This window comes from Ranitomeya imitator, chromosome 2 (genome assembly GCF_032444005.1).
Source record: "Ranitomeya imitator isolate aRanImi1 chromosome 2, aRanImi1.pri, whole genome shotgun sequence".
NCBI lineage: Eukaryota > Metazoa > Chordata > Amphibia > Anura > Dendrobatidae > Ranitomeya > Ranitomeya imitator.
The window spans coordinates 449,576,189-449,600,375 of NC_091283.1; the positions used below are offsets into that span (position 1 = coordinate 449,576,189).

At 43.0% G+C, this 24,187-nt stretch overlaps 1 protein-coding gene across 6 annotated transcripts in view; it reads left to right on the top strand.

Annotated features, from left to right (window-relative positions):
- The window catches only part of RTEL1 (regulator of telomere elongation helicase 1), a 201,596-nt gene that overhangs the window by 119,312 nt on the left and 58,097 nt on the right, over positions 1–24,187 (top strand). For all 6 annotated transcript variants that reach the window (XM_069751061.1, XM_069751063.1, XM_069751062.1 and 3 more), the window contains 3 exons: positions 21,120–21,243; positions 23,342–23,516; positions 24,021–24,163. In XM_069751061.1, the coding sequence (XP_069607162.1) occupies positions 21,120–21,243; positions 23,342–23,516; positions 24,021–24,163 (442 nt within the window). The remainder of the gene's footprint in view (positions 1–21,119; positions 21,244–23,341; positions 23,517–24,020; positions 24,164–24,187) is intronic.

A 24,187-nucleotide genomic window follows, 5' to 3' on the forward strand; every position in this document is an offset into this window, starting at 1 on the left:
AGATGCTCCATAGTATATGCCCCCGTACACTGCTCCATTATGGTTTATGGCCCCCATAAGATGCTCCATAAAGGTTTATGGCCCAAATAAGACGCTCCAGTGTGTATGCCCCCGTACACTGCTCCATAAAGGTTTATGGCTCCCATAAGACGCTCCAGTGTGTATGCCCCCCTCACACTGCTCCATAAAGGTTTATGGCCCCCATAAGACGCTCCAGTGTGTATGCTCCCGTACACTGCTCCATAAAGGTTTATGGCCCCCATAAGACGCTCCAGTGTGTATGCCCCTGTACACTGCTCCATTATGGTTTATGGTCCCCATAAGATGCTCCATAATATATGCCCCCGTACACTGCTCCATTATGGTTGATGGCCCCCATAAGATGCTCCATTGTATATCGCCCGTATGCTGCTGCGATATATATATATAAAAAAATACCATACTCACCTATCGTCGTTGGGCGCTGAGTGCTGGGGGGCCTGAGCAGGCGGGGGGCCTGAGCAGGCGGGGACACCGGTGCGCTGTGGGGGTCAGGTGCCGGTATCGCCACTAGCTCAGGCCCCCCAGCACTTGCTATATTCACCTGTCCCCTGTTCCAGCGCTGCGCGCATTAAGCACGTCATCGCGCCCTCTGAACTGTGAACGTCACAGCAGAGGACCCGGGAGACTGAGCCGCACGCAGAGCTGGAACGGGACAGGCAGGTGAATATACTTACCCTCCTGGCGCTGTTATGATCTGGTGGCTTAGGAACAACATGAGACAAGCTCTGAAGGAGGTGGTGTCTGTACTGACCGCAAACCCTGAACCTAGCAGCGCAACTAAAAATAGCCGTGGGGGGTACCTGACGCTCCCTAGACCCCTCGGCACAGCCTAAGATCTAACTTCCCCTAAATATGGAAACAGGAAACCTATCTTGCCTCAGAGAAAATCCCCAAAGGAAAGATAGTCCCCCCACAAATATTGACGGTGAGAGGAGGGGAAAATAACATACGCAGAAATGAAATCAGATTTTAGCATAGGAGGCCAGTCTAGCTTGATAGATAGGACAGGAAAGGATACTGTGCGGTCAGTATAAAAACTACAAAACAATCCACACAGAGTTTACAAAATCTCCACCCCTGACTAAAGGTGTGGAGGGTAAATCTGCTTCCCAGAGCTTCCAGCTAACAGAAAAAATCCATACTGACAAGCTGGACAAATATAGAATGCACAGAACAATAAGTTCACAACATGTGGACTGAAATGAGCAAAGCCAGAACTTATCTTTGCAGAACTGGTCAGGAAACCAGGAGAATCCAAGCAGAGATGTGAATCCAGCCAGGAAACATTGACAAGTGGCACAGGCTGAAGAAAGAGCCAGACTTAAATAGCGGACGATAAGTGGAGGCAGCTGATGACAGCTAACTCCAAGGAGCAGCCATACCACTAGAAACCACAAGAGGGAGCCCAAGAGCAGAACTCACAAAAGTGCCACTTACAACCACCGGAGGGAGCCCAAGAGCGGAATTCACAACATGGCGCGTTCACGGTCCCTGCCTCTCCGGTGGAGATCGCGGTGTGCGTTCAGTGTTTACGCATACCGCGATCTCCTGGGAGCGTCACTCTGTGGGGGCCAGACTGCGCCGGCGCTTGCGCAGTCTATAAAGGCTTCGGACAGAGTGACGCTCCCAGCGTTATATTATAGATATATATACAGTTAGTTCTCGGGTTACAACTGTCTCGAGTTACATCGTTTCGTGGTTACAACGCTTTATACGACGCCTCATTCCGACTTACACGGTTTTGCGTCGTAAGTCGAACTACATGCAACTACGCACAGCATCGGAAGAATAGAGTCTAGTACTGTACACTGAACCCGGTTACACGAGAAAAACGAGTCTCCTGCACGCCATAACACCCTAATTATGTGTTAGGATAGGTGTTTGGATAGGCTAAGTGTTTGCAGTACTGTACTGTTATTATGGTACAGTACCGTATGAATGTATGGTCCGACTTACGCTGTATATATGTATATAATATTATATATATATATATATATATATATATATATATATATATGTATATATATATATAGCTGAATGTGTGTGTGTACGTATGTGTGTATGTCCGGGATTGGCATCTGCACCGTCGCAGCTACAGCCACAAAATAATTTTGCACAGTCACGCGTCTGGACCACGAGAGCGTCATATGCTATGTTGTGAGGCGAAATTTTAACCCTGCGCGTTCCAATTCACCAAACAATTTTGCCCCGATCTACATAATGGGGAAAAAGTGAAAGGAAAAGTGTTGGAGGCGTCGCTGCTACAGCCACAAAGTTTTGCACAGTCACACATCTGGACCCTGAGAGCGTCATAGGCTATGTTGTGAGGTGAAATTTTAACCCCGCGCTTTCCAATTCACCAAACAATTTTGCCCCTATCTACATAATGGGGGAAAAGGTGAAAGGAAAAGTGTTGGAGGCAAATTGACAGCTGCCAGATGTGAACAAGGGGGACTTAACCCCTTAGCGACCGCCGATACGCCTTTTTACGGCGGCCGCTAAGGGTACTTAAACCACAGCGCCGTTAATTAACAGCGCTGTGGAAAAAGTAAATAGCGCCCCCCAGAGTCGGATTTTCTCCGGGGTCTCGGCTGCCGGGGGTAGCCGAGACCCCAGAGAACATGATTCGGGGGGTTTTTAACCCACCCCGCATTTGCGATCGCCGGTAATTAACCGTTTACCGGCGATCGCAAAAAAAACCAAAAAACCGCGATCTCTTTTTAATTTCTCTGTCCTCCGATGTGATCGCACATCGGAGGACAGAGAAAAGGGGTCCCAGGTAGCCCCCCAATACTTACCTGTCTCCTCCGATGCTCCTCGTGGCTCCCGGTGGGCGCCGCCATCTTCAAAATGGCGGGTGCATGCGCAGTGCGCCGGCCGGCCCCGCGAGAATCTTTGGGGTCTCGGCTGCCGGGGGTAGCCGAGACCCCAAAGAGCATGATCGGGGTCGGTTTTACCGACCCCTGTTTTGCGATCGCCGGTAATTAACTGTTTACCGGCGACCGCAAAAAAAAAAAAAGTCAAAGTGTAATTCTCTGTCCTCTGATGTGATCGCACATCAGAGGACAGAGAAATAGGGGGATTCGGGAACCCTGCCATACTCACTTGTGTCCCTGGATCCTCCTGCTGCTCCTCCTGGCCGCCGGCAAAAGAAAATGGCGGGCGCATGCGCAGTGCGCCCGCCATCTGTCTCCATCTGCCGGCCGGCAGGAGAAGAGCAGTTGGGGCTAAAATTAGGGGTAGGGTTAGGGCTAGGGTTAGGGGTAGGGTTAGGGGTAGGGTTAGGGCTAGGATTAGGGTTAGGGCTAAATTTAGGGTTAGGGTTGGCGCTAAATTTAGGGTTAGGCTTCTTTCACACTTACGTCGGTACGGGGCCGTCACAATGCATCGGCCCGACATACCGACGCACGTTGTGAAAATTGTGCACAACGTGGGCAGCGGATGAAGTTTTTCAACGCATCCGCTGCCCAATCTATGTCCTGGGGAGGAGGGGGCGGAGTTACGGCCACGCATGCGCGGTCAGAAATGGCGGATGCGACGTACAAAAAAACGTTACATTGAACTTTTTTTGTGCTGACGGTCCGCCAAAATACTGCTCCAGTGCACGACGGACGTGACGTGTGGCCATCCGTCACGATCCGTCGGCAATACAAGACTATGGGCAAAAAACGCATCCTGCGGGCACATTTGCAGGATCCGTTTCTTGTCCAAAATGACGGATTGCGACGGATGCCAAACAACGCAAGTGTGAAAGTAGCCTTAGGGTTAGGGTTGGGGCTAAAGTTAGGGCTAGGGTTGGGGCTAAAGTTAGGGTTAGAGTTGGGATTAGGGTTAGGGTTTGGATTAGAGTTGGTATTAGGGTTAGGGTTGGCATTAGGGTTAGGGTTGGCATTAGGGTTAGGGTTGGCATTAGGGTTAGGTTTGGGATTAGGGTTAAGGTTAAGGGTTGTGATTAGGGGTGTATTGGGATTAGGGTTAGGTTTGAGGTTAGGGTTGAGATTAGGATTAGGGGTGTGTTGGATTTAGGGTTTTGATTAGGGTTAGGGTTAGTGATTAGGATTATGGATCAGGTTGGGATTAGGGTTAGGGGTGTGTTGGGGTTAGGGTTGGAGCTAGAATTGGGGGGTTTCCACTGTTTAGGTACATCAGGGGGTCTCCAAACACGATAGCCAATTTTGCGCTCAAAAAGTCAAATGGTGCTCCCTCCCTTCTGAGCTCTGCCGTGCGCCCAAACAGTGGGTTACCCCCACATATGGGGCATCAGCGGACTCGGGATAAATTGGACAACAACTTCTGGGGTCCAATTTCTCTTGTTACCCTTGTGAAAATAAAAACTTGGGGGCTACAAAATCCTTTTTGTGGAAAAATATATATATATTTTTTTTTTATGACTCTGCATTATGAACTTCTGTGAAGCACTTGGGCATTCAAAGTTCTCACCACACATCTATATAAGTTCCTGGGGGGTCTAGTTTCCAAAACGGGGTCACTTGTGGGGGGTTACTACTGTTTAGGTACATCAGGGGCTCTGCAAACGCAACATAATGCCCGCAGACCATTCTATCAAAGTCTGCATTCCAAAACGGCGCTCCTTCCTTCCGAGCTCTGCCGTGCGCCCAAACAGTGGTTTACCCCCACATATGGCGCATCAGCGTACTCGGGATAAATTGGATAACAACTATTGCAGTCCAATTTCTCCTGTTACCCTTGTGAAAATAAAAACTTGGGGGCTACAATATCTTTTTTGTGGAAAAAAAAAATATTTTTTATTTTCACGACTCTGCATTCTAAACTTCTGTGAAGCACTTGGGCATTCAAAGTTCTCACCACACATCTAGATAAGTTCCTTGGGGGGTCTAGTTTCCAAAATAGGGTCACTTGTGGAGGGTTTCTACTGGTTAGGTACATCAGGGGCTCTGCAAACGCAACATAATGCCCGCAGACCATTCTATCAAAGTCTGCATTCCAAAACGGCGCTCCTTCCTTCCGAGCTCTGCCGTGCGCCCAAACAGTGGTTTACCCCCACATATGGGGTACGAACATACTCAGGACAAATTGGACAACAACTTTTGGGGTCCAATTTCTCTTGTTACCCTTGTGAAAATAAAAACTTGGGGGCTAAAAAATCTTTTTTGTGGAAAAAAAAATATTTTTTATTTTCACGACTCTGCATTATAAACTTCTGTGAAGCACTTGGGCATTCAAAGTTCTCACCACACATCTAGATAAGTTCCATGGGGGGTCTAGTTTCCAAAATGGGGTCACTTGTGGGGGATTTCTACTGTTTAGGCACATCAGGGGCTCTCCAAACGCGACATGGCGTCCGATCTCAATTCCAGCCAATTCTACATTGAAAAAGTAAAACGGCACTCTTTCTCTTCCAAGCTCTGCGGTGCGCCCAAACAGTGGTCTACCCCCACATATTGGGTATGGACGTACTCAGGAGAAATTGCACAACAACTTTAGTGGTCTAATTTCTCCTGTTACCCTTGTGAAAATAAAAATTTGTTGGCGAAAAGATAATTTTTGTGTAAACAAAAGCGATTTTTTTATTTTCACGGCTCTACGTTATAAACTTCTGTGAAGCACTTGGGGGTTCAAAGTGCTCACCACACATCTAGATAAGTTCCTTAAGGGGTCTAGTTTCCAAAATGGTGTCACTTGTGGGGAGTTTCCACTGTTTAGGCACATCAGGGGCTCTCTAAACGTGACATGGCGTCCAATCTCAATTCCAGCCAATTCTGCATTGAAAAAGTCAAACGGCGCGCCTTCACTTCTAAGTTCTGCGGTGCGCCCAAAAAGTGGTTTACCCCCACATATGGGGTATTGGCGTATTCAGGAGAAATTGCATAACAAAATTTATGGTTACATTTCTCTTTTTACACTTGTGAAAATAAAAAAAATGGTTCTGAATTAAGATGTTTGCAAAAAAAAGTTAAATGTTCATTTTTTCCTTCCACATTGTTTCAGTTCCTGTGAAGCAAGTAAAGGGTTAATAAACTTCTTGAATGTGGTTTTGAGAACCTTGAGGGGTGTAGTTTTTAGAATGGTGTCACACTTCATTATTTTCTATCATATAGACCCCTCAAAATGACTTCAAATGTGATGTGGTCCCTAAAAAAAAAATGGTGTTGTAAAAGTGAGAAATTGCTGGTCAACTTTTAACCCTTATAACTCCCTAACAAAAAAAAATTTTGTTTCCAAAATTGTGCTGATGTAAAGTAGACATGTGGGAAATGTTATTTATTAACTATTTTTCATGACATATCTCTCTGATTTAAGGGCATAAAAATACAAAATTTGAAAATTGCAAAATGTTAAAAATTTTCGCCATATTTCCGTTTTTTTCATAAATAATCGCAAGTAATAGCGAAGAAATGTTACCACTAACATGAAGTACAATATGTCACGAAAAAACAATCTCAGAATCAGCGGGATCCGTTGAAGCGTTCCAGAGTTATAACCTCATAAAGTGACAGTGGTCAGAATTGCAAAAATTGGCTCGGTCATTAAGTACCAAATTGGCTCTGTCACTAAGGGGTTAAAGAGTGAGAGCGATGGCGCCAAAGAGTATATACCGTACAGTTGCTAAGGTGGGGCCCCGACATGGGGTACTCACCACACACGGGGATATGAACACACACACAAAAGGCGCCACAAACTACCACGTGCTTGAACACATATACCACCCTCAGCACACATTTCACCACACATGCACCAACCTCACCACATAAAAGTCGAAACACAAAAGTCGCCGCTCAAAACTCGCCACATGCAAAACTAGGCTCACGCAAAACTCACCACAGGTGCAAAACTCACCTCATGGAAAACTGGCCACACGCAAAACTTGCACACGTGGAAAAATTGCCACATGCACAAAAGTTACCTCACACAAAACTTGCACATACTCAAAACGCACCACACATAAAGCTCACCACGCGCAAAACTCGCCATGCGCAAAACTTGCTGCACACAACTTGCTACACTAACCTGTCACATGCAACTCGACACACAAAAAGTTGCTACACGCATGTTGCCACACAAAACTCATCTCACAAAAGTCGCTACATGCATGTCGCCACATGCAACTCAACACACACAACTTGACACATGAAACTCACCCTGAAACACACATAAGTCTGGTATTATCCTTCAAAAATAAAAATCTGATTAATAAGCAGACAAACTACAAGAGCAACAAATGTACCATATAGGAAATACGGCAGCTGTCAGTCACATGACCTGTCTATTATGTGTATGTGTGAGCTAATATATACTGCCAGGGGGGAGGGCTTCCTGTTGGCTGGGGATTTATCAGGCTGCCAATTTAGCTTACAAATACTGAGGTAAAAATACTGACCAAATAACGTGTGAACGCGGTCTAATACAGGAGGAGATGACACACAGGTATATACTATATACAGGAGAGATGACACACAGGTATATACTATATACAGGAGCAGATGACACACAGGTATATACTATATACAGGGGGAGATGACTTACAGGTATATACTATATACAGGAGATGACACACATATATTATATATACAGGAGGAGATGACACACAGGTATATACTATATACAGGAGGAGATGACACAGGTGTATATACTATATACAGGGGGAGAATACACACAGGTATATACTATATACAGGAGGAGATGACATACAGGTATATACTGTATACAGGAGGAGATGACAACCTGGTATATACTATATACAGGGGCGATGACACACGGTATATACTATATACAGTGGAGATGACACACAGGTATATACTATATACAGGAGGAGATGACATACAGGTATATACTATATACTGGAGGAGATGACACACAGGTATATACTATATACAGGAGCAGATGATACACAGGTATATACTATATACAGGAGGAGATGACTTACAGGTACATACTATATACAGGAGGAGATGACACACGTATATACTATATACAGGAGATGACATACAGGTATATGCTATATAAAAGAGATGACACACAGGTGTATAGAGGAGGAGATGACATACAGCAGGTATATACTATATACAGGGGAGATGACATACAGGTATATACTATATACAGGAGATGACATACAGGTATATACTATATATAGGAGGAGATGACATACAGGTATATAGTATATAAATCACCAAAAATCTCCCACTATATAGAAATATTGGTAGTTCTCGACACGTACAACACCAGAGCGACCGTAAATTATGGTCAACTCAATGAAGCTCACCAATCAAAAAATACTTTTTAAAATATAACATTTATTAAAGAATATTTAAAAAGATCCAAAAGGCCACATATAAAGACACGAACAATAACCCCATATCAGAGGGGAACATCCACCCACAAGCCAATACACATATATATATATACAGAGATAATCTATAAGTCTGCTGGAAAGAAAGCAATCACATATAGTAAACCCAGGCTGAAGCACCTATTCACATAAGCATACTGTGCCCATCGGAACTCTATCTACAATGAGTGCAGAAAACCGCATCCCAATAGTACTGAACCGACGGGAATCATAACAAGTGCAAAGGATTCGGTATATTAACAGCCCAGGATGATATATACAAAACCGTCCGCATCTTACCAGGCAAGTGCCCGTATAGTGGATGTCCTCCTCTGGCGCCCCGACGCGCGTTTCGCTCTCTGCTTCTTCCGGGGGCGTCTTCACGATTATCTCTGTAGAATATACTACGGGGGTATATGGACAATGATGATTCCAGAATTCGCGGCAGACTGTGCTCGTCGCTGATTGGTCGAGGCAACCTTTATGACATCATCATCGCCATGGCAACCATTATGACATCTACGTCGATATTGTGCCCGTCGCTGATTGGTCGAGGCGAATTCGCAGCAGACTGTGCCCGTCGCTGATTGGTCGAGGAAACCTTTATGACATCATCGTCGCCATGCTGTGCCCGTCGCTGATTGGTCGAGGCCAATCAGAGACGTGGGATTTCCAGGACAGACAGACAGACGGAAAAACCCTTAGACAATTATATATATAGATATAGAGAGAGATATATACATATATATATATATATATATATATATATATATATATATATATATATATATATATATATATATATATATATATATATATATAGACTAGTAGGCCAGTCACGAATATCATTAACTAAAAACTGACAAAGATTAAAAAAGAACCACAAGATGGTTTTCATCAACCAAGGTATCATTTTAATCCATATAACATCCCTAACAAAGCTGCCTTCATTCGATTTATACTCTCGTGTGAGCGAGCCCTTAAAGGAAGTCTGCTAAAACCATGACCGGTCGGTGTTCAGAAATGACTGCTAATGAATAACTTCTAATTATATTTACACGAACTGAAGGAAAAAAAGGAAGGTGGTTTTCTTCGTACATGTAAAAGGAAGTTGTCATAAGAACTGATGATGAACAGGAGATATTTTTAGAACTCTTTTGTAAGTGACTATATTGATTAGCTATGTGCAGTCATCACCGTGTTGTCCCTGTGCGTTCCTGAATCGTTGTGAGGACTAAAAATGATAATATAGTAGAATACATCATTTATTAAAGGGGTATTACGATCTCCAAGTTCGTAACCAAATATGTAGTAGGTGTAATAATAGTATTAGCAAATACTTCCAATTAGAAATGAAGTATAGTTCTTCTGATTAGCTATGTTGCTTACCCCGTATGCAAGCCATTGCTATGATCACTAATATGGTGAGTTAGTTAGCTGTTAGTGGTCGTAACCATGGATACCTAATCTCCTGCAATACCCTGTACATGGGGTAAGCAATCATAGCTAACGTGTTAATTGTCGTAATCTGTCAAGTTACTAGAAATTTGTGTGGCCTTTGGAACGCTGTTGACACACAAAATCTGCACAATTAAAGGCAAACTCCCAGCTTTTCTAGACTTCTGGGCAGTAATGCTGGTGCAGCGCATGGAAAATCCATGGCCAGCTTCTCTCTGCACTGCTCTGCCCTGGTAAGAGTCAGCTGGGGCGGGCTTGTCTCTGGCTAACGTTTCAGAGAAATATATACCTGGCTGCAATTGTGCAGGTTCCCATAAAATGCTTCACTCCCCCTCCCTGGGTCCTGCACTGAGTCTCGGCCACTGCGCCTAGTGTCTGCATTAATGATGTCACATTGTCAGTGCTGCAGTCAATCTCTGAGCTCAATGTCTCTGACTGATGACATGAACCTCTCAGAGCATGCTGAGCTCACTGATTGGCGGCAGACATTCGATTCGGGACCCGGTGAGGGAGAGTAAAGCAAGGTTTGCTTGTTTTCTAAAACACACTATGCCTGGGGAGAGAGATCTTTCTGAGCCCAGGAAATTAATTTACTTATTTTAAACTGAAACATTTTGGAAACTGTCTGCAAGGTTTTGTTTCAGTATCTTCTGTGCTGCTTGCTGTCAGTGAATTAAGACTTTTCCTTCTATCGATCAGTCCTGATCCACTACTTCTCACAGTTGAGGGTCTGCTGCAGTTGTATACAGAGTGGACAATCCTCAGAGAGTTAAAGACATTCACAGCCAAAGGGCTGAAAATAGTGGCCCACGGGCCGTACTGTGCGGCCGCTGTCCCCCGCCCGTTGTCATGATCTCACTGTTACCTGCATCCTCAGGATGTAGACACCCATGAGTATAATAGTGGAGGAGGAAGCCGCCTGCTCCTTCTTCCACCATTCAGCCCGTGTGACTGAGACTCGGACATCAGACACTATGATGTCACTTGGCCCTGTGTGCTGTGCGGAGTGTGCACACTGCAAAGACTGAAGCAGAGCTCTGGGGAACAGGAGTAAGGTCAGTATTTTATTTATTTTTTACTTGTGGGTGAATGTGTGTGAGCATCATACCATTTGGTGGGCTGTCATTGCCATCATACTGGGATGGGGGGAGAGGGAATTGGGGATTATATTGTGTACTAGATGGAGGGCGGTAATGTCACGATGGGGGCAAGCTTTGCAGCATTGAGAATCTCTCCCCCCCCATGTGCTCACCCACCTATCCACTCTTTCCCCATGTGCTGACTTCTCCCGTCTGTGCTCTCTTCTTTGACCTGTCTACCCCATGTGCTATCCCCCTTGTCTGCTGTCTCTCTCCTTCCTGTGATGTGTTCTCCCCTCATGTGCTGTCCTGGTTGAGCTGTCTCCCCCTGTGCCCTGTCTCTCTCACCCCTGTGCGCTTTCTCTCTCCCCCATCTGCTGTCTTCTCTCATGTCATCTCTTTTTTGACTTGTGTACCCCATGTGCTCTTCCCCTTGTCTGCTCTCTTTTTCTCCACCACTGTAGAAAAATAGCAGTGGACAGTATAAAATCAAGCGGGCAAAATATATAAACTAAATTAGAACACACAAAGTGCGATTGTGCCCAAGGTGCCGGATAGAATGCACATAAAAAACTATCCCCACTAAGTGAATGAATGGCATACCATTCGGTTATAGAGACAAAAGAAGAACCCAAGTATGGAAGTCAATCTATCAATAAATACAAATTACAGTACCGAAAAAAAGGCCCATAAAATAGTAATAATAATAATAATAATAATAGTATAAAAAATAGATGTAATACTTAGACTAAAAATGAAAGGACGAAGTCGAACGATGACACTCAAATAAAATACCTTTATTGAAAAATAGATACAGTGCACTGTATCTGGAGGTTCGGGCGGCTTCAGGAGGAGGTAATTTGTTATTTATTGCCATTAGGACCTTGCTTCCTGATACTCATGGTTCTGGGCTTTGCCGTTTTAGTATATGGCTCTGGCGCTTCTGGATTTACCTTGCACATATGCACTCTGCACTTTACTCCTTTTTACACTTTGGTGTTAAAGATCTGATTGCCTTCTAATATTAGAGTATATACTGGCATATTTACCACATGTGTCAGCCATTACTGGCCTCTTTGACCCTACATATTTCCTTTATTTTGGCACCTTTTTTGTAGTGCACCAGCATATATCATACATACACTTATTCACATACATACACTTATTCACCTTATTTATAGTCCTCTAATTTTATTATATATATATACGTAATTTTTTCCACATACACTTGGTTTTTATATATTTTTTGCACACACTGTAGGTATTATTTTTTTCCATGGTTTTCATTTCACATATATTGGTTATATTTTGATTATATATATATATTTTACTCATATATACATTTTTTCACTGTTTTATTATTATTTTTTCCCCATATACATATACTTTTTACTTTTTTTCATTTGTTTCATTGTTTGTTTTTTTGCACTACTGATATACTTCCTATGTACATACACACACACTCTTTTCATACATTATTATTTATATAATTCCTATATATATTTTTTGTACATACATATGCTACCTCGTACTACCTATGCAGAGCCAGACTTTTAGAGTATCGGAGTATTTACTAGTATTATAATATATTTCTTATATACTTACCCCACCTCCTGGGAGTCCGTTACCGCTATAAATAAATAGATATATATTTTTTATTATTGTTGTATATATACCTTTTGTATTTTGTCTCCTCCAGTTACAGGCACAGTTTGTTGTTGCCAACTATTGCCCAAATAAATATGTATATTCATACTATTTTTCAATAAAGGCATTTTATTTGAGTGTCATCGTTCGACTTCGTCCTTTCATTTTTAGTCTAAGTATTACATCTATTTTTTATACTATTATTATTATTATTATTACTATTTTATGGGCCTTTTTTTCGGTACTGTAATTTGTATTTATTGATAGATTGACTTCCATACTTGGGTTCTTCTTTTGTCTCCACCACTGTGCTGTCTTCTTCCCTCATATGTTCTCTCATTGTCATTGGCGTACTTTTTTAGGAGGAGCCATGTTGCCATTGATATTTGCTTTTTAACCCCTTAAGCCCCGAGGGTGGTTTGCACGTTAATGACCGGGCCAATTTTTACAATTCTGACCACTGTCCCTTTATGAGGTTATAACTCGGGAACGCTGCAACGGATCCCAGTGATTCTGACACTGTTTTCTCGAGACATACTGTACTTCATGATAGTGGTAAAATTTCTTTGGTATTACCTGCGTTTATTTGTGACAAAACGGAATTTGGCGAAAATTTAACAATTTTCCATCTTTGAATTTTTATGCCCTTAAATCACAGAGATATGTCACACAAAATACTTAATAAGTAGCATTTCCCACATGTCTACTTTACATCAGCACAATTTTGGAAACACATTTTTTTTTTTGTTAGGGAGTTATAAGGGTTAAAAGTTGACCAGCAATTTCTCATTTTTACAACACCATTTTTTTTAGGGACCACATCTCATTTGAAGTCACTTTGAGGGGTCTATATGATAGAAAATACCCAAGTGTGACACCATTCTAAAAACTGCACCTCTCAAGGTGCTCAAAATCACAATCAAGAAGTTTATTAACCCTTCTGGTGCTACACAGGAATTTTTGGAATGTTTAAAAAAAAATGAACATTTAATATTTTTTCACAAAAAATTTATTTCAGCTCCAATTTGTTTTATTTTCCCAAGGGTACTAGAAGAAATTGTACCCCAAAAGTTGTTGTGCAATTTGTCCTGAGTACACTGATACCCCATATGTGGGGGTAAACCACTGTTTGGGCGCATGGCAGAGCTTGGAAGGGAAGGAACGCCATTTGACTTTTCAATGCAAAATTGGCTGGAATTGAGATGGGACGCCATGTTGCGTTTGGAGAGCCCCTGATGTGCCTATACATTGAAACCCCCCACAAGTGACACCATTTTGGAAAGTAGACCCCCTAAGGAACTTATCTAGATGTGTGGTGAGCACCGTGACCCAAAAAAATGCTTCACAGAAGTTCATAATGGAGAGCCGTAAAAATAAAAAATATTTTTTCACAAAAATGAATATTTCGCCCCCAATATTTTATTTTCCCAAGGGTACTAGAAGAAATTGTACCCCAAAAGTTGTTGTGCAATTTGTCCTGAGTACGCTGATACCCCATATGTGGGGGTAAACCACTGTTCATGGCCAAGCTCGGAAGGGAAGGAGCGCCATTTGACTTTTCAATGCAAAATGGCTGGAATTGAGATGGGACACCATGCTGCATTTGGAGAGCATCTGATGTGCCTAAACATTGAAACCCCCCACAAGTGACACCATTTTGCAAAGTAGACCCCCTAAGGATCTTATCTAGATGTGTTGTGAGAGCTTTGAACCCCCAAGTGTTTCACTACAGTTTATGACGCAGAGCCGTGAAAATAAAAATTCTTTTATTTTTTTTCCACAAAAATTATTTTTTAGCCCCCAGTTTTGTATTTTCCCAAGGGTAACAGGAGAAATTGTACCCCAAAAGTTGTTGTCCAATTTGTCCTGAGTACGCTGATACCCCATATGTGGGGGGGAACCTCCGTTTGGGCGCATGGCAGAGCTTGGAAGGGAAGGGGCGCCATTTGAAATGCAGACTTAGATGGATTGGTCTGCAGGCGTCACGTTGCATTTGCAGAGCCCCTAATGTACCTAAACAGTAGAAACCCCCCACAAGTGACCCCATATTGGAACCTAGACCCCCCAAGGAACTTATCTGGAAGTGTTGTGAGAACTTTGAACCCCTAAGTATTTCACTACAGTTTATAAGGCAGAGCCGTGAAAATAAAAAAAAAAAATTTCCTGCAAAAATGTTTTTTTAGCCCCCCAAATTTTTATTTTCCCAAGGTTAACAAGAGAAATTGGACCCCAGAAGTTGTTGTCCAAATTGTCCTGAGTACGCTAATATACTGGTGTAAACCCCTGTTTGGGCGCATGGGAGAACTCGGAAGGGAAGGAGCACTGTTTTACTTTTTCAATGCAGAATTGGCTGGAATTGAGATCGGACGCCATGTCGCGTTTGGGGAGCCCCTGATGTGCCTAAACAATGGAAACCCCCAATTCTAACTGAAACCCTAACCCAAACACACCCCTAACCCTAATCCCAATCATAACCATAACCACACCCCTAACCCTGACACACCCCTAACACTAATCCCAACCGTAAATGTAATACTAACCCTAAGCCCTTTATACCGTTCCATGTTTGGTAGAATCGATAAAGCAGTTTTATTCTTCGGGTCAGTACGATTACAGCGATACCTCATTTATATCATTTTTTTATGTTTAGGCGCTTTTATACGATAAAAACTATTTTATAGAAAAAATTATTATTTTTGCATCGCTTTATTCTGAGGACTATAACTTTTTTATTTTTTCACTGATGATGCTGTATGGCGGCTCTCTTTTTGCGGGATAAAATGACGTTTTCAGCTGTGCCATGTTTATATATGTCTTTTTGATTGCGTGCTATTCCACTTTTTGTTTGGCGGTATGATAATAAAGCGTTGTTTTTTTGCCTCGTTTTTTGCTTCATTCACTGAAGGGGTTAACTAGTGGGACAGTTTTATAGGTCGGGTCGTTACGGACGCGGTGATACTAAATGTGTACTTTTCTTGTTTTTTTATTATTTAGATAAAGGAATGTATTTATTGGAACAATATTTTTTTTTATTATTTATTTAGGATTTTTTTTTTTACACATGTAAATATATATTTTTATACTTTGCCCCATGGGGGAACATCACAGTAAAGTGACAGATCGCTGATCTGACACTTTGCTGTGCACTGTGTCAGATCAGTGATCTGACATGCACAGCAGGGAGGCTTCCCGACGCCTGCTCTGAGCAGGCGCTTGTAAGCCACCTCCCTGCAGGACCCGGATGCAGCCCCGCGGCCATTTTGGATCCGGGGCCTTCAGGCAGAAGAAGGTAGGAGACCCTTGGAGCAATGCGATCACATCACTTTGCTCCGAGGGTCTCAGGGAAGCACGCAGGGAGCCCCCTCCCTGCGCGATTCTTCCCTATACCACCGGAACACTGCGATCATGTTTGACCGCAGTGTGCCAGGGGTTAATGTGCCACGGGCGGTCCGTGACTGCTCCTGGCACATAGTGCCGGATGTCAGCTGCGATAGTCAGCTGACACCCAGCCGCGATCGGCTACGCTCCCCCTGTGAGCGCAGCTGATCATGCTGGACGTTTTAAGTCCCAGGTCACCTTGACGGGATAGTATGTCCAATGGGATTAAGGGGTTAATGTGATCGGCTTCCTCTGCCTGTAGACACGTCGTGCATCTGCCGCCAGGACCAGCCGAATGATTCACTGCGCATGCACGGAATTCACGCAGGCGCAGTAAATCAGACCGCCGCCATCTTTGTGCAGACAGACAGCGGCGGTCACATTAAAACTGCGCATGTGCTCCTCCTGTACATAGATGGCGGTGGTCAGTGGATCATTCAGCTGATACCAGCGACGGCGTGTTCGTGACAGTGTTCTGCTGGTGGTACCGCGCAAGAGGCTGCGTACAAGGTATACAGTGTGTGTGTGGTGCGTACGGCGTTACAGTGTGTGTATGGTGCGTACAGCATATACAGTGTGTGTCTGTGGTGCGTACGGCGTATACAGTGTGTGTGTGTGTTGCGATGGTGTTCCGCTGGTGGTACCATGCAAGAGGCTAGTACCACCAGCAGTTTCCAAATTGAGGCACCCATCACTTACGTGTCCCAATATGGCGGTCGGTGAACTTCCACCGCTTGGAATTCTGGGATCCGGACACATCTGGACGAAACAGGATGTAAAGACATTAAAAGGTAAGTATATATTAAGATAGCGGAGCTATGAGTACTATCATACCATGTGTGGAGGACTATGACATCTGTCATACCGTATGTATGTTGGGGGCTTTGAGAGCCATCAATACTATGGGGCTGTAAGGAGAATCATACCAAATATGGGGGGGCTGTGAGGACCCTCATAGTGTGTGTGTGAGGTTGGGGACTATTGTGCTGACTGTGGGGGCCATCATACTGTGTCCAGGGCTGCTGGAGTATTATACTTTGTGGGGAACTTTGGGAGGCTGTAAGATGGGGGGAATTGTAGGGTGGTATACTGTGTATAGAGGAGAGTTGAACACCATCTTACTGTGTGGGGGCTGTGATAGTATTTTACTACTGTGTAGGGGACTGTGGGACCATCATACTGTGTTGGAGAAGGCTCAGTATAGGGGCTGTGGGTGATTATACTATGTGTAGGTAGGCTGTGAGGACTATCATACCTTCTGTGGAGGGCTGTGAGGATTGATTTAGAGTGTGTGGGGGGGGGGCATCCTATTGTGTTGGGGACCTCTGGGAGAATATTATTTGAGGGACTGTTGGGGCCATCATACTGTGGGTGAAAGGTGTGCCAACCGGCATACTGTGTGTGGGAGGATGGTGGGGGCCATCACATTGTTTGTGAAGGACTGTAAGGACCATCATACTGTGTGTGGGAGATATTGGTCAAGGTACAAGAGCTGAATTACAGGAGCATATGATTTATAAACTTTATAATTATATATATATATATTAAAAGCAGTAAATGATGTGTTTAATTACCGGCTACGGTAAGAATATATCTTAGATTAAGCCCTATTGTAATATGTATTCGCCTTAGCATTGAGGCAAGATACTTGTGCTGAATTTCAAGCAATAAATTTAATATTAATATAGAATAAAAATAATTATATGCTATTATTAATACTGAGCAAAAATAATTTCAGCTTATTGGTTCGGCCCTCCATAACAGTCACGGTCACTCATGTGCCCCCTTGGGAAAATGAATTGCCCACCCCTGCTCTAGTGTATCAGTGAAAGTAAAATCTTATTTGGTTGTAGACTGGATGCAATTGTAACGAATCTCCAGCAGTCATGGTGCTTCTGTCTACTTTCTGAATGACACATGGCTGTTCACTGCAAATTCTGTAAACTTCCAATTCACTTATGTTACGTGATGATGAACCACACAGTTCTGTTTCCTCACATAAAAAAATAGATTGTGGATTTCTTAAGAAACACTTATGCTCTGTGTGGCGGAGCTTCCCGCAAACTGTTTACTGTTATGTCAACTTTTAAAGGTTTTTAGGTGTGATTCATAATTCTTCCAAAGTCATCCTGATTAATGCGGTTTGTGAAATAAATGTTCCACTGCTGGACACAGCCTCTTGTCTTCGATCAGAGATGACCACATACTGGGGAAGTCGGTGGCGTCATCTACCCACGTCCTCTAATTTCTCCCAATAATGACTTGCATTTACTGTCAGACATGGCAGTGGTTTTGGAGGCAGACACTCTTAGGGGGTCAATTGTCGGCTGCCACATTGCAGTTTTAGGGTTTTTACATAAAATGCTGATGAGATGTCGTTTAGCCAAGTCATTTTGTTACTGGGAAGCTTCATTAAATAGCGACAGAATTGCATTGTAACAAAATTCCCTAAAAGGGGTTGTCCTATCACGGAGCCTGGACCCTGAGACCACCAGAAAACAGCTGATTTTTTTTCCTGGTGATGGTGCCATTGTCTGAAGTGGAAAATTTAGTCTTGGATGCCATTCATGGTGGGAACCTTCTCTGATATGCCCAGTTAGGACTAGTGGATAGGGTTGGTCCTGATATTTTACATTGTGTTTATTCCTAATGAATAAATTTAATGCTAGCCATAAACAGTTTCTTCAAAACTCTCAGAAGAAACTCGATAGGCAAGATATTTACTTTGAGGCTATTATTCATACAGGGCAGATGGCTGTCAGGACCTAGTGCTTGATCATGGACAACATGGTGAGAACTTAATGACATTAATGCGTTTGCACAGAGAAAGCCAAGAGAAGACTAACGTGGCATTGAGCTTTCCTTCTACCGGTACCATGGTTCAGTGGGGTCATAATAATCGGACCCCCAATGATCGGTCATTGGTTACTTGTCCCAACATCACGCCACCACTATGTATTTTGAGAAACCCTTTGATGACTAGGGTTCTTCACAGGTCACCTAAACTGAGAGTTCTGAAATTTTGTGATGGTCTCAGGGTATGTGCACACGATGCAGATTTAGTGCAGAATTGGTGCAGAACTGCAGCAGATTTTTCTGCTGCAGAACTGCACTGTGATTTACAGTACAATGTAAATCAATGTGAAAAGAAAAAAGCTGTGCACATGGTGCAGAAAAATCCGCGCAGAAACGCGGCAGATTTCAGAGAAGTGCATGTCGCTTCTTTTGTGCAGTTCTGCAGCGTTTCTGCAGCAGATTTTTCTGCACCATGTGCACAGCTTTTTTCTTTTCACATTGATTTACATTGTACTGAACAGAAACTGCGCAGAAACTGCATAGAAACTGCACAGAAACTGCATCAAATCTGCAGATGCAGATTTAGTGCAGAAACTTCTGCACCACATTTCCTACGTGTGCACATAGCCTCATAGTGACTTTTTTGTCATGCGAAATCAACATTTTAATAAACAGTTCTTGAATTATCCTATTGTCTTTTTCTGGAAAGGCCAATATGGCCGCATAAACACTGGCTTAAGGGTTGTCACCAAACTTCCTGGACCACTCATTGGTAAATATCACATGTAATAAAAAGTTTGCTTTATGGCCATGACACATCCAGGAAAGCCCTTAAAGGTGTAAGAAGGAGCAAGATCGATCATTATGTAAACTACTTTAAGTTTCTTACCATTTTTATTGGCAATGACTAAAATCAAAACTTTGTGAACACCACACCCTGGTGAAGTCATTATATAATCGCAGTAGTCAAACACCGTGGATAAGTCACCCAAAAAAATGTACGTTGCAATAAGGGAATATTTTGCACCCACCCAGGAATAACAAAAGCAAGTAATTGTATTTACTGTGACACACAACATTCATGTTTAATACAAGGGCTAATTTGTAAGTCCTGATCTCATGTACAGTCGTGATTGAAAGTTCGTGAATCCTTCAGAATTTGTCTCATTATGGATTGGTGGAATCCAAAGTACTTAGAGATTGTTTTGTAAGCTTTCCAGCCTGATGAACTTCAACATGTCATCTTCTGAGGCCGTCAGCCATTTCCTTTATTTGTGCCATGATAAGCCACGTTCACACAGTCAGTATTTGGTCAGTATTTGACCTCAGTATTTTTAATCCAAAACCAGGAGTGGGTGATAAATACAGAAATGGTGACGTGTTTCTATTATTCTTTTCCTCTGACTGTTCCACTCCTGATTTTGGCTTACACGTACTGAGGAAAAAGTCATCAAATACTCAGTGTCCATGTGGCCATACCATCCAAAAATATTTGTTGAGAAAATCAGACTTTAATAGATCTCTATTCTTTAGATAAAACAGGTCACACACTCCACACCTGATTGTCGTCCCATTGATTGAGAACACCAGACTCTAGTTTAACATTCAAATAATCTGCCCATCCTAAAGAATCGCTCACTTTTCCTCTCACAGGCATTATTTTGGATCATTTTCCTCAATAAATAAAAAAGACAGCCGTAACATTTTTCCTGTATTTGTTTGATTTAGTTTTCTTTAAATATGTTTCGGACTTGTGTGAAAATTTGATGTGGTTTTATATCAAATTTATGCAGAAATATGGAAAATTCTGAAGGGTTTATAAATTTTTAAGCACCACTGTGTCATAAACAATCCCAAATCCATTGTCTAACGATATTCCATAGAGTCCTAAATAGGTCAGAATGACAACCAGCTATGTTGAATTAAGATTCTGTTCACAGTAGGTATGTACAGGCAGCACGTCTACTGGACGTCAGCCATATTGGCTGTCATGGTGCTGCTTTTTACATCATCAGGTCATGCAGAGTCTCCACATCTTCCAATCCTCTCGCAAGTTTCCCTTGCTGGAGGTCACAGTGAGAAGACCCTACCTTGTCTCTCTCATTGTCATATGTTTTGGGTTTTTTTCATGTCAGGCCAAAAGATTATACCTAAATTTATAATCTGTAGTTGTAGAAATTTTTTTTCTTTTAAATCCAGTTCAATGGAGGTATTGGTGCTGGTGGAAGTAGCTAAGTTCTCCCCCTACTTGGACTACTGGAAGGGTAATAATGTGGGATTTATAGACAACACATGTAGCAGTTTTATTGTCCACCGTGTAATACAAATCTGGTGTATTCTTGAGTATTATGTATAGTCTTGGTTCTAGGTTGGAATATAATGCACTTTTTTTTGCATTTTTTCATTCACAGGTTTAGTAACAGCGATTCTCGGGCTCAGCTCCCCTCCTGGGTCCGTCCTTACACCCATGTCTATGATAATTTTGGACATATAATACGCGATGTATCACAATTCTTTCGAGTGGCACAGAAAATTGTGAGTATTGACATCCACAATCTACTATATAATTGTCTAAGGGTCACTTCCGTCTGTCCTTCTGTCTGTCTGTCTGTCACGGATATTCACTGGTCGCGGACTCTGTCTGTCAAGGAAATCCAAGTCGCTGATTGGTCGCGGAAAAAAAGCCACGACCAATCAGCGACGGGCACAGTCCGGAAGAAAATGGCCGCTCCTTACTCCCTGCAGTCACTGCCCGGCGCCCGCATACTCCCCTCCAGCCACCGCTAACACAGGGTTAATGCCGGCGGTAACGGACCACGTTATGCCGCGGGTAACGCACTCCGTTACTGCCGCTATTAACCCTGTGTGTCCTCAACTGCCTATGCGGCATCAATAGTAAAAAATCTAATGTTAAAAATAATAAAAAAACAAAAAACCTGCTATACTCACCCTCCGTTGTCCGCCGAGCCACTCGCGACGGCTGCCATCTTTTGTTCCCGGCGATGCATTGAAAAATTACCCAGAAGACTTAGCGGCCTTGCAAGACCGCTAAGTCTTCTGGGTAATTTCGCAATGCATCCTGCAGCCGCGCGCTCATCGCCTGCGTCAGATCCGAAGGTGAGTATGTTACAACTACAGTGGGCCCTCGGATCCGAAGGTAACTATGTTTATTTTTTATTTTTTAACCTGTGACATACGTTGCTGGGCAATATACTACGTCACTGTGCAATATACTACGTGGGTCTGTGCTGTATACTATGTCACTGGGCAATATACTACGTCGCTGTGCAATATACTACGTGGCTCTGTGCTGTATACTACGTAGCTAGGCAATATACTACGTGGCTGGGCAATATACTACGTGGCTGGGCAATATACTACGTGGCTGGGCAATATACTACGTGACTGGGCAATATACTACGTCGCTGGGCAATATACTACGTGACTGGGCAATATACTACGTGACTGGGCAATATACTACGTGACTGGGCAATATACTACGTGACTGGGCAATATACTACGTGACTGGGCAATATACTACGTGACTGGGCAATATATTACGTGGCTCTGCTGTATACTACGTCACTGGGCAATATACTACGTCACTGGGCAATATACTACGTGACTGGGCAATATACTACGTGACTGGGCAATATACAACGTGACGGCAATATACTACGTGACTGGGCAATATACTACGTCACTGGGCAATATACTACGTGGCTGGGCAATATATTACGTGGCTCTGTGCTGTATACTACGTCACTGGGCAATATACTACGTCACTGGGCAATATACTACGTGACTGGGCAATATACTACGTGACTGGGCAATATACTACGTGACTGGGCAATATACTACGTGACTGGGCAATATACTACGTGACTGGGCAATATACCACGTGGCTGGGCAATATACTACATCACTGGGCAATATACTACGTGTCTGGGCAATATACTACGTGGCTGTGCAATATACTACGTGGCTGGGCAATATACTACATCACTCTGCAATATACTACGTGGCTCTGTGCTGTATACTACGTCGCTGTGCAATATACTGCGTGGCTCTGTGCTGTATACTACGTCACTGTGCAATATACTATGCCACTGGGCAATATACTACGTAGCTCGGCAATATACTATGTGGCTGGCCAATATACTACTTCACTGGGCAATATACTACGTGGCTGCGCAATATACTATGTAGCTGGGCAATATACTACGTCACTGGGCAATATACTACGTCGCTGGGAAATATACTACGTGGCTGGACAATATACTACGTGGCTGGGCAATATACTATGTGGCTGGGCAATATGCTACGTGGCTGGGCAATATGCTACGTGGCTGGCCAATATACTACGTCACTGGGCAATATACTACGTGGACATGCATATTCTAGAATACCCGATGTGTTAGAATCGGGCCACCATCTAGTGCAACTGATAAGAGTCAATACTTTATATTTGTGGGGGGGTCACTACACTAGCAATTAAAAAGGGAACTCCACAGCCAGGGGATGTGCCTAGAGACCGATAGTGGTACTGAGAGATCCAAAAGCAATGGTGCAGTCAAATTAATAAGGACATAATCAGATATGTATAATTTATGTATAAACGTTGTTTTTGCAGATGCCACCTCCTGGGCAAAAACCCACACTGAAAGAGAAAGGCTCTTGTTTGTCAGCCTCTGATTCTCCATCTCACTCCCAGTCTTCATATGCCGCTTCTAGAATACGTGAAAATCTAAAAAAGGCTAAATCCCTGGACTCTCATGTACCCAGCTTGAAAAGGAAAAGAGATGGAGGTCAGTATGTGTCCTGTATTTTATCATGGCAGCCATAGCTATATGGGACTAGCATCAATGACTGTTCATAATTTACCTAGAGGTCCCCAAGAGTCATATCTTGTATGAGGAAGTTTTTCTTTTCTCAAGTGAAGGCATTGCAGGACCTTAAGTATCCATGGTTACGACCACTGATATAGTGACAGTGAGTTAGCTAGTTGTTAGTGGTCATAACCATGGACACCTAAGGTCCTGCAAAGCCTGCAAATGTAGAAAGAAAGTGAATCAGGAAAACTATATTACATCTCTAATTGGAGGTATTTGCTAATATTATTATTATGACACCTACTACATATTGCAATAGGCTCTTGGAGATGGGAATACCCCTTTAACCTTTACCTAGATTTTTAACCATCATTGTTGTATGGACACAAATACCTGTTTTTTTTTTTTTTTTTTTCATTTTCATGTAACTACTTTTGTAGATTCTATAAATATTTAAAAAACATCTGTGTATCATGTTAGGGGGTGGCATGGAGCCCCAATCTGACATTTGTGAGGGTTATGAAGAAAATATTGAGGTCACTTCTCGACGCCCAGCTGGATTACTGGATGCATTGGATCACAGCGAGAAGAGACTGCAAGGAGAGCAAAGCTCGGATGATAAGGTGATACTGCAGAATGTGTTGGCA